At 45.7% G+C, this 15,983-nt stretch overlaps 2 protein-coding genes across 2 annotated transcripts in view; one reads left to right on the top strand and one right to left on the bottom strand.

Moving 5' to 3' along the window:
* The window catches only part of Ttf2 (transcription termination factor 2), a 32,984-nt gene extending 30,194 nt beyond the window's left edge, over positions 1–2,790 (top strand). Inside the window, exon 23 of the mRNA XM_051198904.1 lies at positions 1,470–2,790. Within this exon, the coding sequence (XP_051054861.1) occupies positions 1,470–1,614 (145 nt within the window). The 3' untranslated portion in view covers positions 1,615–2,790. The remainder of the gene's footprint in view (positions 1–1,469) is intronic.
* A 4,331-nt stretch (positions 2,791–7,121) lies between these two features.
* Positions 7,122–15,628, bottom strand: Trim45 (tripartite motif containing 45). The gene is made up of 6 exons (XM_051198893.1): positions 15,070–15,628; positions 12,856–13,589; positions 11,162–11,291; positions 10,039–10,153; positions 8,326–8,452; positions 7,122–7,397 (listed from the first exon to the last, which is right to left on the bottom strand). The coding sequence occupies exons 1-6, from the start codon at positions 15,555–15,557 to the stop codon at positions 7,249–7,251; spliced, it is 1,743 nt and encodes a 580-aa protein (XP_051054850.1). The 5' UTR covers positions 15,558–15,628; the 3' UTR covers positions 7,122–7,248.
* Between the last annotated feature and the right edge of the window lie 355 nt (positions 15,629–15,983).

Genomic DNA, 15,983 nt, shown 5'->3' with positions numbered 1-15,983 from the left:
AAGTCACAGTCAGTACTGCTTACCTCCATCCCTTCCTCAGGCTTGCAGAGTGCTTCCACCCATTTCATAGAAGCTGACCCTGTTGAGGGTCACTGGTGACATCCAAAATTTGCCACATGCAGTGGTAATTAGTTTTCCTGTCTTTAGCTCTCTTCTCTGCTCATACCGTATTCTCTTTTAATTATATCACTCCAGTAAGTTCAAAATCTCTATTTTTAATTCCATTCTCTCCTAAACTTCCAACCTAGATATCCGGATCTCTGTTAAACACCTAAAACCTAAGTATGCAGTACTCGCCCATCTTCATTCATCAGCTTTGCATTCAGATAACAGAGTGAATGCTTATTGAATCCCTGAATGTGCTGGTATAATTATACCTTCCAGGGTAAAATTGTTAGTCTGAAAGTTTTGCTTCCTACTGCCTCAGTACATACATGTGCAATATCTGTGTGGATAGTATCGGTTTATCTAGTTCTAATGCCAGAAACTAGACTCCTCTCCCCCTTCCATGCCCAGGCCTTTGGTTGTATTTTCTGAGCTGCTAACCGCCCTTTCCTTCCCATCTCCACTGCCAGCTCCCTCTACAGCTCTGCCGGTGCCTGACCTGCATTGCCAGCAAAGGGCTCTTTCTAACTGATGGCTTTCTTGGCACTTGGCTTCAGTGGCTCACTGATTTACTCTCAGGATCTCCATGCATTGGGGATAACCACTGGGGATCTGGCCCACAGCTCCTGAATTTTTGCTACCAGTAGACTTGACTGGACAGCATGATCTTTAATTAAACATACCATGTTATAAAGCTCAGCACAGTTTACTCAAGTTCTCATTCCCTGGGATGCTGTGCCTACTCCACCATCTCAAACACTGGTGTAATGAGTATGTTACTATACTAATTACACACCGGGTCATCCTGTATACCACACATTAAGAGTTAACTCTAATGCAGCCCTACACAGATTGCCTTGTGTACCCTGGACACCCCTACTGTACCACTTCCTTGGTCTTATTAGTTCATTATTTTTATTGCATGTTCATATCTTTGTTTTCTCCTATAGAGAAAAAACTATACTCCTTTTGTCACTTTCCATAGGACATGGTATATGTATGTATAGATACATATATACGTAGTTGGTACTCGAATGAGTGGTGACTTCAGTTTGAAAAGCCTGGTTATGGTATGGATTAGTTAAGACATTGGACACTGTCCTTAAACACACAGACACTTGACAGACTCTTGACCTTTGAGGCCCTTCTGACATTGTCAAAGTAGAGTTGGACAAAAAGCCGGGCCCTCACTTCAGAGTCTGAGGCACATCACTTTAAACAGAGGTATTCGTGAAAGTTGTGTGGATTCTCTGCTCTCATCTAATGCCAGGGAGACATCTCCTTTAGAACTGAAGTGGAGGGAAGTTCAAATGCGCGCTTCGGTAAGCCGCTTGGGCACTGACGTTTGTCATCATTTGCTCTAGGTTCGTCTGTGAGGGGACAGTGGAAGAGAAGATCTTACAGCTCCAAGAAAAAAAGAAAGAGTTGGCCAAACAGGTCCTTTCAGGGTCGGGAGGATCTGTCACCAAGCTCACACTGGCTGACCTCAAGGTCCTCTTTGGCATCTAGCTTCCTCTGCTGGTGCTGTGTGTGTTAGAGTCTGGAGTGGATGTTTCCATGATCCTAGAGCCTTAGATGTCATCTTATTTAAACTGGGACATATTCCTCTCCCAGGAATTGAGGGTGGGTCACCATGTTAACAATCTGGTTAGTCCAACATGCTTATCACTGCGCTTGTTTGATGCCATAGAAACCAGTTGGTTATTTCAGATTGAGCCTGGCATGTTGGTGCACACCTACAATCTCAGCACTTAGGAAGCAAGAGGATGGAAAGTTCCAGGCTGGCCTAAGTTAGAGACTCAAAACAAAGCACAGAAGTGCTGTGGAAGCCAGTCATGGTCTATAATTACAATGCCAGCACTGGAGAGGCCAAGGCAGGATTGTGAGTTAGAGGCCAGCTTATGCTACAGGGTGAATTCCAGGCCAGCCTGGCCTACAGAGTGAGACCAAGGTCTGTCTTAGAAAAACAAAACCAAACCGATGGTCTGGAAAGAAAGTCTGGAAGAACTGTACAAATGCTTTGGTGAAACCCAGCAAGTCATTATAGGCATGGTGACAAATGCCTATAATCCCAGCACTTTGGAGGCAAAGTCAAGAGGATCTTGAGTCTGAGGTTAGCCTGTGTAACATATCAAGTTCTTTGGTAGTCTTAATTACATGGTGAGACCCTGTCTGTCAAACAGCCACAAAGCTCTATATTGCTACCTTGGCTGATGGGAGACCTGGGTCTTAATTGCCTTTACTATGTAGGCTCTGTCGTGTCTCCTTGCTGGCAGGCTGCTCCTTGTAAGCCTCTTTGTAAGCTGAGAAGATGGAAAGCTCCTACAACAAGCCATTCCTATGTGGCCAGATGAATCTAGACAGTTCCTGAGGCTTAGGGTCAAGATATTTTGCATATATACAGATATTTTGTATGTACCATGATATCATCTAGCATCTGTCATTTAGCCTGTGCATCATTGTTTCATTTGGGAGTATATCAACATCAGTATGACTGTGTTACTCGGTTTCATCACTATCATTTAGTATATGTACCATTTGGTATCACAGTATTTCTATCATGTAGTAATTGTATTATTTAATGTTGATGTCAATTTTAGTTACCAGTAACATTTAATACTGTTGTGTCACTTAATTTATACCATATACCACGTTGTGTTATCATTGGTGTAGTCTTAATAAATGTGTTGGACAGTGTCACAGAGGTAATGCTATGTTCCCCAAACCCCATCTTTTCCTCGGAGCATCCAGAGACCACCTGCTACAGGTAGGGTCCACATTACTGAGTTGTAGCTGGAAGAGCATGGAGAGAAGTGATGTACGGAAATAGGCTATCCCATGCAACTTTCCAAATGTTTCTTTTTATTTCTGTTAACCTGCTTGAAATGGGAACTGAAGAAAAGATGTTGTGGTATGGTAAATACCATTAGAAACATTGTTTGAGAATTTCATACCATTTCCTCCACCACCACTTTTCCCTCCCAGCATCATGTACTCTTTTTAAACCCATTGAGTCTACTCCATGCTGACAGTATGTGCACAGGGCCATGCCCTGGAGCATTAGCAGTCAACAGAGGTTGTATACCTGAAGCAAACTGACACTGTCCCTCCCCTAGCAGCCATCAGTTGCCTGTAGTTCTTAAGCTGTGGGTTAGGAATTTAAAGCCCTTCTCCATCCACGCTGGGATTTGTCTGACTTGATCTTATGCATAAGTCACAGCTACTTTTAGTTCCTGTGTGTGGCAGCCTGTCATGTCTAGAAAATATTGTTTCAGTGGTCCCTACTATCTGTAGAAGAATCGTCATGGAAGAGGTAGAAATAGCAGGAGCTCTGAATTTAATTTGGGCCATAGATGGTCTTGGAGTGACAGGACACTAGGTTTCCCTCAGATGTGTCCCCTTCACCCACCTTACCAACAGTGGACTGTCATGATTGAGAACACCCTGTAAGTTGCTGAGATTTGCGCTTGTCAGTGTGCTGACGGATAGACGTGTGAGACTCTCATCAGGCAATTAATTAGTTTTCAAAACATCGCTAACTTCAAGGAAAACAAAACACTTCCCTAGAAAACTATTTCCTCTAGTTGGGAAGAGGCATGGACTCTACGCTCACCAGTCAGTGTGGCAGGAGACACTGCAATCTGTTTGAAAGGCCCCTGTAGAGCAGGTAAAGATGGGCACTGGTGAGAATAACCCGGGAAGTTCCACTGAGTTCTGATTCTGGCCTCACCTTAGCTAGATGCACAGCTAGTTAGTATGAGCTTTTAAAGCCTATGTTTGGTCCCCTATTTGTAAGGTGGACCTTGTTTTCAGAACTTCATGGCTACAGTAAGATTCCTGATGAAATGAAGGCAGTAAAATTACCATTTTGAAGTTACAGGGTCAAAGTAATGATAGAGACGCCTGAGAAGAAATGGCCCTTAGCAAGCATGTCCAAGTTTGACAGCTATTAGCTGACTACTTGCCATAGGTTAGTTCCAGGTCCCTTGGGCATTGCAGCCTTCGGTCTATGTGGTGTATGAATTAGAATATATCATATACTACCCTGGGAATACATGGTTTACCTTCTTTTGCCAGGCCAATTAGTGATTTTCCAAGACAGCCTCGTTTACCCTGTCACAGAATCCCAGAGGGAGGCTTTTTCTTTTTTCTCAGCTGTAACACCAGCCACATCTCTTATGTCATAGAGCTGCATCTTGATGCTTCGGTATGCATAGCTCAGAGTTCTGAAATGCACTGTATCCTAGGACAGTCCCTAGAGCCTCCAATTCCTTTTCCGTACCATGGAGTTTTCAGGCCACTCTGACTTTTCATGGATCTTTAGCTGCCAGAGCAAGTGGATTAAACTAAGACCCTATTATTGTCAAGCTAAGAAAGAGCCACCCCTCCTGCCACCCTGGAGGCTTCCAAAAACAGAATCGTTAGCAGCAGTACTGCTTAGAGACCTAGGTATTAGCCAGAACCTAGATGTCCTATAGAAATCAAAGTTTTCTAGTGATGCAGCTTCACCTACAAAAAAGTGGACCAGTTGTTTCATCCTCTCCGAGCAAGGCTCGTGGGCTTTGATGTAATGGGCTGCACTGACTCATGAAGACACCTGGGAAAAATGATGTAATCCAAGAGACTTTATGGCAGCAGACTCCCTAGATGTCTGAGATAATTGGAAAATTCAAGGCTGGTCCCTTGGGTGCACATACTTTATCCAACAAGTTTGATAGAAGGTTAAAACATTTTCCCAAGTGGTATTTGGCTAATTCATGAAAACATGCTATTGTCTCTACTATGAGCCAAAATCTGCCCTGCATGGGGAAAATACAGTTACTAAATGTCAAGTTCCCGGCCTCAGGGAGCTCAAAGTCTCCAGATGATGAAGCCATGCAGGGTGCTACCTTCTCCTGGGTAGGATACTGACATTTTATACAGGGTAGTTAGCTCACTAATAGGATGGTAGTTGACACTAGTGTAGAAACTTGAAGAAATCAGAGTGAATCATAAAGTATACATCTTTGAGAAGGGCATGTCAGACAGAAGGCCAGATAAAGGCTCCAAGAAAAGAGTCTGAGGGATACCCGGCAGGGGCACCATGACTGGACAGAGGACATGGATCAGACCGTGCTGGTCATACATGGTAATGTGTAGTATGTGTGCTGACTTTGTTCTGAGTAAGATGGGAGGCCACTAGAGGGTAAGCAGAAAGATGTGACATTTTGAGAGGCTGTCTTCTGGGGGAAATAGTGTAAGTTTGTGTGTGTGTGGCGGGGGGCGGGAAGGTTAGGCAGAAGCAGGCTGGCTAGAAGACAATGACAAACCTTTCAGGTGGGAAGTCTTGGCATCTCAGACCAGGACAGTAGCAATAGTAGCAGTGGATGCAGAGAGCAGTAGTCACGAGTGAAGGTAAGGCTGATGGGAGTGCCCTGTGGTTTGGATATGGTGTATGACACTCAGGATGTTTCCAAGGCTCCCCCAACGTAAGGACAGAGTTGTGCTTTTAAAGTGCAGGAGAGGACAATAGGAGAAGCAGTTTGATGATGGCAAGCAGTGAGAACTGGGTGCTGGAAGTCGTTTTAATTTGAGGTGCTTACTGTACACACCAGGGGAGATGTGCTGGACATAATTATCTAGAGTAGACCTGGAGGGGAACTTGGGAGTCACTTTGTCTGAATGGTTTTTAAGTGACAGAATGAGGTCTTGGGAACAGGGAAGAATGGAAGAACTGTGCTTCAGCTCTCCTGAGTGTACAGAGAACAGGAAACCGCAAAGATGAGTAAAGGAGCAGAATGCAGAAGTGATGCCTCATCGAACATGAAAATGACACTTCAGGAAGGCAGAGCATGTTCCATTTGCTGCAGAAAGCTATCCTAGGCACTGTCAAAGTCTGACCTGTAACCTTAACTATAAGCTTCTAGTCCCTGTATCTCCAAGACATTCTCCAATGCCAGACATTCCTCAGGGAGGTTGGGGTGGGGCAAAACCACTCCTGGCTGTGAACCAGTGATCTCAAAGCAACAATGGTAAGCTCAAGAGGCATCTGACTCTAGGCCCAGAAACAAAGAATGAATAACTATCAACAACCAACTTGAGGGTGATGGGCAGCCCTGTCTTCTGGGAACATTGGATTTCGCTTACAGAATGGAACTAAAGAAAAATGTTTCCAGAAAAGGAAGAAAGGCAGAATCTTAATGCCTATAGCTACAATGTAGCAGCTCCAAGAAGAAAATGTGTCCTGTGGTGACCTGACAGCTGTCAACTAAGTGGGTCACTTCCTTTCCTTTACCCAAGTCATCGCTCCAATGAGTCATCACTCCCTGAGAAATCTTAGAGTGCAAACTTCAGTTATTGTATTTATTGTGTGTTGAGTTTACTGTTATATAAGAAACTAAGGATCCCAGAACACACAATGTGTATGCAGGGAAGAACTTGGCAGGGCTGATTTTCCCAGAATCCTATAGCCACTGGGGGCAGCCTGCAGAGTCAACACTTCCAGCTGTTGCTGGATATAGAGACATAGTAAACCCCTCTATTATCTGAGAGCTGTGAGGATGGGGGACTCTCCATCATCTGCTTAAGGACTGCAACAGATGGGTGAGATCGTTCCACATCATTCCTCCTTGTTAACTGTGTGTGCCCCACAGATGAGTCATCACCCAGGTTCTCAGCTAAACAACAGAATCACTGTAATTGTCATAAACTACGTACTAGGAAAACCACTGAACGTACACTAACAAAAAGTGAGTAGAACAAAGGGTTTTCATTCTCCGACAGGAGCACTTACATTCTAGCTCAGGGATAAACCGAAGAGCTGTAATACAATGGAGAGTAAGGATATAATGTCCTCTCTGCTCCATGATCTTTATGTTCCCATGGCATAAACACTTTGATGCCTGTATGAAACAGAAAAGAGCCTCCTGTGGAGCAGTTCGTCAGCCTGCCTCGAAGAGTAGTGCAATGGTGGTCTACACTCAGCTGTGGTATAGGTGAGAAGCCCACATACGCAAAAAAGCACTTGAACTCTGAAGTTAGAGAAAGCACTTTGTCTTTAATTCTGTCAGTCTCTTTGGAACTACTCAAGCTCTTGGGTCCTCTGTACATCTTAAGTCTCGTTGGCTTCAGATTTACCTGGCTAAACTTGAACCCAGGGAACCATCAGAGAGCCACGGTCCTAAGCAGACTCCTCGGAGCACTCTGCCCAGCTGTGTACGTGCACTCAGACTTCTCAATAAACTTCCCACAGCAAGACCAGTGTGGACGACCTGGGTGTCCTTTGTGTCCATGGCCACAGCCAAGGTACCCACCTGCATAATACAAAGGGAGGAAGACAACTGAAAATAGAGCCCAGCTCTTGCTGTACAAATTAAACCTGGCAACATTCAGACTTAAGCAGTGAAAATTTCTCTGAAGGAACTACCCATTTCACTCCACTTTAACTAGAACTATTGAGGCATCATGGCCAGGCCAGGCTCTCAAAACTGTCCAATGTGCAAACTGAAGGTGATCTAGTTTGCATTTTAAGTGTTAAATGAACTGGCTTGGATCTTACCTATACACAATGAGTGACATGAAAAACAAAGGCAGATAGTGGTGCAGGGCCACCATTAAAGATGGAAATTTTTTATTATTTTATGCACATGAGTGTTTTATCTATGCAAATGTCTATGTACCATGTGTATGCCTGAAGAAAGCATCATATCCCTTGAATTGGAGTAATAAACAGTTGTGGGGACTAGGAATTGAACTTGGGTCTTTTGGAAGACGCACATGATTGCATCTCTTGAACCCCATGATAGAATACTTTTTTAAAAATATATTTGGATCTCTTGCCTGGAGATCCTGCCTTTCCTGAGAGTCAGATGTTGCTCACTCACCACTTCCCTGATCCGCCGCCCCCTTTGAGATTTCTGTATGGTTTTTGGTGGGTCTGCATTTCACAGTGCTCAGACTGCTAGAATGTGTTCAGACTGAACCTGAGACTCCCACAAAGAAGCAGGAGGCCTGTGGACTGGTCACAAGGCCTGTGGACCAGTGAACTGTATCAAGAACTCATTTCAATTCAGAGCAGGAGGCTTACTGTGCAAGCACCTTGCCCTGCCTCCACACGTGAGGCTGGGATTCTAGAAGTACAGCCTTGGTTAAAACACCCTGTCCAGTAGCTGTGAGGCAGAGAAGGGCAGGACCCTTGCTGCTGCATGGGTGAGCAGGTGTGAGGGCAGCGACCATCCTTACCTGGCATAGTGCCACCGCAGGCACAGCGTGCAGTTTTCTGGCCTCCACTGGAGCAGAAGGCACAGCAGTGAAACACCCCTGGGTGTGGCCGATGCTTTCTCCTCACAGTCATAGTGAATGGTGAGCCCTGAAGGGTTTAGGCCAAGAGCAAAGAATGGCACCTCAGATATCAACGCAGGGTGTATGTGTGTGCTGAACATCAGAGCATGATAAGCAGGCTGAGTCACAGGAGGGACAGGGATGCAGGATAGAAATAGATCTCAATAGACACGTCTCAGCCAGATGGGGCAAACACAAATTCAGTGAGGCCTGACTCAGATGTGTGTTGCCTGTAGCTACTGAACCTCTGGGCACTGAAGACAGTTCTGTAGGGTCAGCTTCAATTTCAGTGACATCTGAATTAGCTTGAGGTTGGCTCAAGTTCTATGGCTTCTGCCTCCCTCCAGCTTTGAAGGAAGTAACCCACTCCACACAGTCATCTTGTCTCAGGCTTTTGTGTGACTGACTATAGTCTTTAGGAGTCTTGATGTCAATTCTAATTTGTATTTTCTTTCCCAGATAAACACACATGTTTATTAAGTATTGTAGTTGTCCTGGCCCCTGTGTAAGAGCCACATCGTATGATAGACAAAGAGGAAGCCTGCACCCTAGAAGACTTCCCAATGTCAAGTCTCCCACCATAGATTGAACCTCTCAAATTATGAGCCAAAATAAACCTTTTTCTCCTTTAAGTTTATAGATCTGGTATATGTCACAATAATGGAAGGCTGGCAGACACATTTTTATTTTTATTTTTAAAAAGGACCTGGTAGCAAATATGATTGGCATATCCTATAATTCCTGTACTTAGGAGGTCAGGGCAAGAGGATCAATAGTTCAAGGCCAGCCTGGCTACACAGTGAATTGTAGGCCAGACTACAGACTATAACAATATTCTGTCTGCTATTTCATACAACAACAAAATGAAACAAAACAACCCAGAGTTAAAGTAATAGGTTCAAATTCCAATGTTGATTACAGCTACTGACTATTAGGGCAAGGCTGATCTGTCTGAGTAGGATTTGAAGAAAATGGAAGTAAAGAATACAAAGACATCCAACCCATCCTGACATACTGTGATTACATCAGCAGTAATGGCACCAAATGAGTCTTCCCAATGCACAGGTCACATGATTAACATGGCCACCATGGTGCCTATGGCCATCAGTGTTGCCTTCTGGCTGAGGGAACGATTGCTCCAATGTCAGCAGAGATTTTCAAACTCCCTAAACCAAGAGGTGTTACACTTACTTGTGGGGAGACTGAGACCATGGTACAGACACACATATGTTCCATGCACTGATGGTTAGGCAGATAAATGACTGGGCAGGCAACAGGAGGAGCTGTAACCCTGCCAACTGTAGCCCACTCACGGTGTGGAAAGCTTGGAAACCATTGACTGTGTGCTTGTCTGCTAAGGGACTCCCCTGTGGTCAAGACATCTTCCCTGGATTAAAAATCCCAACAAACTAACCAGGAAGAGAATAAAGTGCAGTGTAACTGCCATGGGTGAAATATACAGCAGTGTCAGGACCTTGAGCACTCTCCAGTAGGGACAAGAGTCGCAGAACTGGGGCTGCGTCCATGATGAAGAACAAAGGACAGTTTATTTCAACTCTTAAGCAGCTGGTCCTATGAGAGACCAAGTGAGAGCAGGCGTGGGACCTTCCTTACCTGCACGTGCTGCTCTCTGATGCAGACCCACACAGTGTAGACTCCAGCTTCCTTGGGGGTGAAGGACACGTGGTATGATCCATCCTTGTTGTCCTGGACCACTGTTCTGATTGGGCTGAGTGAAAGAAGATTTCAAAAGGTCATTCCCTCCCATGAACCTGCTTCAGCTGTGCCCATCTGAGGCCAGAGTCTGTGGCATTACATCCTTTAGGTTTAATATGAATTATAAATGCCCCTTACACTGAAGGTAAGTAGCATCAGTTCTACTTTAGTCCAGTATCCTGAGAACCTGGAGGATGCTCCTGAGCTTTTTTTTTTTTTTTTTTTTTTTTTGCAGGCAGGTCTCTGTTGTACTCCCTGCTCTGTGACCCCCTTCTTCTTCTTCTTCTTCTTCTTCTTCTTCTTCTTCTTCTTAATGCCAGTTGCAAAGGGAAAAATATAAACACAATCCTGGGATAACTTAGTAGGAAAATAGACTAAGTTTAAAAAATGGCACAATCCTGTTACATATCAAAAAAAAAAAAAAAAAAAAAAAATCTATTCCAAAGTTTGGAATGAGGACAATCTAGAGGCAGCAAGCTGCTACACTGAGAAATAAAACTGAAGCTAAGCCATGAAGCCTACATAGGGGACACATTTGGTTGTGTGGAATCATTTTCTCATGGCATTATGGAACCATATGACGAAGGAGTGATGGGAGATGTTATTCTGTAAATATGCTTCTCTTATTGGTTAATGAATAAAGCACTGATGGCCAATAGGAAAGCAAGATAGGTGGGACTAGGAGACTAGGAGGAGAGAGGAAGAAGTAGGGAGGAGTCAGCATGTGGAGATTGGAGAGAGCAGACACCGGTTCCACTCTCCGATAAGATGAGACCACGTGGAAATTCTTAGATTAATAGAAATGGGTTAATAATTAAGACAGAGCTAGCCGATAAGAAACTAGTACCTGGCCAACAGCATTATGTCAAATACAGAGTTTCAGCGTGTTATTTGGAGCTGGCGTCAGGGTGAGTCCAGGCAGGAAATCCTACTCCTAAAGGAGTCCAGTTTTATCTCCAGTGACTCAAAGGCCCTGGTTCTTTCCTCACTGCCTACTACACATGACAAGTTTAACACATACCTGTCTTTTTTATCTTTGGGGACGACTGCCACCTGGACGTTGTCCCCTCCCTTGCCCATGCTCTCTCCTGCAGCATCCTTACAAAGCAGAGTAAAGGAGGCTGTCTGTTTCTCTCGAGCTCTGTGGAGATCTGCAAAAGACAAACAGCGCTCACTCACCCTGCAGGCAAACGGATTGCCCCCAGTTAGACCAACAAAGCTTGTGCTTCCTTCCCAGTTATTTGAACTACCCTGCTCCCTCTCGCCATACTGCTTGGGTACCCTTCCTGGAGGCCTGGGTAAATGGTTCAGCAGCAGTTACTCTTGGGTCACATGGGATTCTGCAGCCCAGGGAATCTCTGCAAATATTCAAGATTATTCTAGAAAGCCCTTAGACCTGCAGACTGGTATCCTCAAAACTACCTTCTGCAAGCCCCAGATCCTACAAGAATAGGAAGCTGATAATGCATCCCAGTTTGCTGCATCCCTGTTCTGAAAGCCCCTGCAACTCTGCAGCTATTGCCAAGGTGCTGAGGATTACCCACTGGCTACAGCCTGGAGGGCAGCATGCAGAAGAAACCAGGTTTCTCAGCCTGAGGTTGTGAACTACCTGGCACAGTGGAGAGGCCTATGAAGGAAATTCCTGAAATTGTATGCCCTACTTAGTGGGTATGTCTGGGAAAGATCGTTTGCAGAGTGATCTGTGACTTCCAAAGACTTAGAAATTCTTTGCTAAAGTAAAGGCAACTCTTGAATAAAAAATTCCCATTAGGATTGATCTGTGAAATATGTCTGAATAATATATTTCCCTTAGCAACAGAATACCTGTATAAAAGAACCATTTATAGCTGGGCCTGGTGATGCACCCCTTTAAACCCAGCACTCAGAGGCAGGTGGATTTCTGTGAGTTTGAGACCAGCCTGTTCTACATAGTCCTAGGAGAGCCAGAGCTACCCAGTGAGACCCTGTCTCCAACAAATAAACAAACAAAAGACCTCAACCTACCAAATCCTTTGAAATTCCAATGATATAAAGTTTTTGTGACCCAAAATGGTAGGGAAGAAAGGAAGCTGTGATTTTGTTGTTCCTCTTTGCTTTGTAACCTTCGGCATAGCTACCCAAGCACTAGGGGCTGCCATGTGTGTTTCTGCACAGGCAGATTTTGCCTTGTCCTAGTCAGTGCTGTCAACTCCTGTGGGGGTGGCCAGGCTCTATCACCCTAAAGGATGGTCCTTAAAATTCTCAGGAGCTTCTGCTCTTCTGAGATGGAACAGGCTCAAGCCTCACTCCAGTATTAACTGTGGCCCACCTAGACCAAGGGAGAATAAAGAGCAAGAGCAAGCCTTTCAAATTAGTGTCTCTCCCCTTGGTCAGGGGCCAGAAGTAGGGTACTCCTAGCTAAACAAGTCTCACTTCTTTTTTCTTTTTGACACATGCTCTTGTATAGCTCAGTAGTCCTCAACCTTTCTATGCATCCAAAGACGTCCTCAAACTTCTTACCCTCCTCCTTCACCTCCTGAGTGCTGGGATTATAGGCATGGGTAGCCGTGCTCAGTTTTATGTGGTGCTGGCCATCAGACCCAGGCTTTGTGCAAGTTAGGCAAGCACTCTGCTGATTGAGCTACACCCTCAGACAGCAGGTCACAGTGCCCCAGCCTCTAAATATCCTATCTCCGTGCTTGGTCCTCTCAGAGCTGATGGGAAATGTTTCCCTACCTTCTCCCTGAAGGACACATTTAGCTGGATCAACTTCTTTGGTGTTAATGGCCCCGTACACTTCATAGCCCCGACACTGGCCTGCCCTCTCCTGAGGACAGAAGCAGATCTTATCGTTCACTCCCGGGCGGGCGCTGTATTCAACTGTGTTCAGCTTCCGGAGCCGGTCTACCACCACTCCCTTGGTGATGAGGATTTCTAAGTCCGAGCCGCTGGTCAGCAGGTGCTCAGTGAACTCCACTCCAGTCCGCATGTCAGCCAGCAGCTGTTCCAGCTGTGCTTTCTGCAGCTGCAGAGAGTTTTCCTTCTGGACCCGTATGTCATCCAGCTGCTTTAGCAGCTTGTCCCGATGCTCCTCGATGGCTTTGATGTAGCCCTCAGAGAATGTTCGGACATCAGCTGCCACTGCCTCCACTCGCTCCTGGAGGCCACTGTTGATGGTTTTGATCTGAGCCAGGGCTTCCTCCAGGGCCTCCACGTGGGGCTGGGTGCCTCTAAGGAGCTCCCGCACGGAGTCTCCATGCTTGTGGATGACGTTGCTGGTGAAGTCATAGGGGTGCTCTCGGTGTTCCCCAACTACACAGTCCCGACACACCGGCCGGTCACAGAGTTCACAGAACAGCCTCAGCTCCTCTGCAGGGTGAGCAGTACACAGGATGGGCTTTCCAACCCTGCTGTAGCCTTTCAAGTCTTTCAAGTCCACCATGGTATGATACATCGTCTTCTTTTGCCGCCTGGGAAGAAGCACCAAGTGAGGGTATGACTCTAGAGGGAGACCGTTTGGCAAAGACGTTCTAAGAGCTAAACAGATTGCAGTCACATCCCTCAGAACTTCTAATGTCAAACTATAGGGTTCTCTTTGCTTGATTATTTTCCCACACAGTGAGACTCAGGCCTATCTGAGGACTGTTGTTTAGAGTACAATACACATATACTTGGGTTTGGCTTGGGATACAACTTCAAAGGTACAACGTTGAGACTATGTTCTGAGAAACTCTCAGAGTTAATCTGGTAAGTTTACACAAGAGCCACGGCCCATATCCTAAAGCATGGTGGAAGCCTAGCACCAAGTGATACAACCATGCCAGATGGATCTTTGTAGCAGTGAAAGCAGCCAGCTGGCTCTGACAGTCTCTTGTCTCCTGTTTAAGTAACGTTTTAGTAAAGCAATTCCTTTGACCAGTGTCCACATCATGTACCTTAGCAGGCCAGAATTTCCTTCAAGAGTCATGAGATTAATAGAAAATGAAATCAATGGACACTAAAATCAAAGCTCTTTTTAATTCCTCTTTTCTACAGCCTCCTAGGGGACTCAGGGAAACCCCTAAGAAAATACAGTGACTGTTTGTAGCGTTCCCTGGTAACACTCCCATCACCTTCCAGTGAACATGCCAGTTCTGGTCCAAGTGTGGCTGCAGAGAAAATGGGTCAGCTGTTGAGCTGGCAATGTGACAGTCATAGAGATGATCACACAAGTTAAAAATAGGGAGCAATGACAACTGTTCTGTTGGTAAGGCCAGAAAACAAAGCTGTTCTAGGTTAATCTGAAAACCTTGTATACTTGTTTTGTTTTCTATTCTGATGCACCAGAGTGGGTTGGAGGAGAAAGGGGGACAACAAGTAAATGATCTAATAAACATCATTGAGTGTGGTAAGAGACGAAACATCCCAATCACCATCTACTGGTCTGCTCTCCAGGTACCTCTATGAGCAGAAAGGCAGAGCCGATCAATTGATACCTGTGCCAAGAAGGTGGCATGCATTTAGGAAAAAGAACACAGAAGAGGCAGGTCTGACTTGAGGACTCAGTTGTGTTTACACACTTACTAGTTATGGGAACTTGTCAAATCACAAAATATTACTTTCTATCTTAATAAATATGGTGAAATAAGCACTTATCTCTCTGTAAAAGTTAACAATGATCAGATGGGATCAAGGGCAGGGTCTATGTTAACATAGTAATCCTGTCTCTCCAGCACTGGGTGCAATGATTGGTGATGGAAGAAAAACATGCTCTGTAAACTGAAACCTGTGGTGTTTTTATTATTACAGGTATCAGGCCAGCTGCATTAACTTCCATGTGATTACATGGTGTGTTGTTCTTTGCGGTTTGTGTAGGAAAGCTTTCCTTTAGGCCTACCCACCAGGGATTTGTGTCTTGATATCTTTGCACTCCACTCTTAAGCCACAACAGGTGGGGTATTCCCTCTTTACCTATGAGCCTGGCAGCAGAAGTGGCACAGATTGGCTTTGCAGGTCTGACACCTCTTCTCTACTTCTCTGTCGCTGCACAGGTCACACACCAGGCCCTGGCCTTCCCCACGCAGACTCTCCAGCATCACGTCATTCATGGCCAAGTGGTCTATCGTTAAAGCCTTCACTCCACCCAAGGGCAGGTCCACCTGAGCATCACATACCGGACAGAGGATGCCAATCTGTGGCTGCAAGCTGCGTGACTTGGGTTCCTGGAATAGTGACCCCTCAGAGCTTGTGTCTGAGTCACCCCCACGGATGTCCACTACTGAGAACGGTTCCAGCTTTTCCAGACACGTGGTGCACACCGTATGCAAGCAAGGCAAGAGCCTGGGGGCTTTGAAAAGCCCCAGACACGAAGGGCAGTGAGTCTTGCCTGAGTTCCCAGATGCATTCGCATCGGGGACTTTGTGCACGAAACCCAGAAGCGGCTTCCTGTTTTCTGACATCTTCCCCACGTCTGTACCCAGTATCAGAAAGAGCCCTGGGTAGTCCTATAATAGGTTATATTACCCAAAGACAGATTTCCCAGAATTTAAACAGAGACCATGAGGGCTCTCGTGTTGCCAAATAAAAGAGCGCCCAGAAAAAGAGGGTGCCTCTGAGGAACCATCCACAGATCTACTCCGGATTCGTGGCTGGGCCCTTCCTTTCTACTGCATCTCATACCAGACACGTCCGCGCCCTGCTCAATCACCCAAGTCCTCCTCGCAAGCGCTTCTAGATCTAGTCCCCAGCTAACCCTGCCACCACCACCCTGACCCCTGCATTTCGTGTCCTCCACGGCCACCCCCTCCCACCCCACTGGTCCCGCCCCAACCACGCGACAAGCGCGCCCTCGCCCCCCGGGCGATGAGGTAGAGGGTCCTCCGGCT

The sequence above is a fragment of the Phodopus roborovskii genome, unplaced genomic scaffold, assembly GCF_943737965.1.
Source record: "Phodopus roborovskii unplaced genomic scaffold, PHOROB, whole genome shotgun sequence".
Classification (NCBI taxonomy): Eukaryota; Metazoa; Chordata; class Mammalia; order Rodentia; family Cricetidae; genus Phodopus; species Phodopus roborovskii.
The sequence above is the reverse complement of the archived record's forward strand: the minus strand, read 5'-3'. Positions and strand labels throughout refer to the sequence as shown.

Bases quoted from the DNA above. Each gene is read 5' to 3' on its own strand.
- Trim45 (XM_051198893.1), bottom strand. From the start codon at position 15,557: ATGTCAGAAAACAGGAAGCCGCTTCTGGGTTTCGTGCACAAAGTCCCC. The intron at 11,292-12,855 runs GTAGGGAAACAT...TGTCTTTTGCAG, and splicing joins ATGTGTCCTTCAGGGAGAAG to ATCTCCACAGAGCTCGAGAG. The intron at 10,154-11,161 runs GTATGTGTTAAA...TCTTTCACTCAG, and splicing joins CCCAAAGATAAAAAAGACAG to CCCAATCAGAACAGTGGTCC.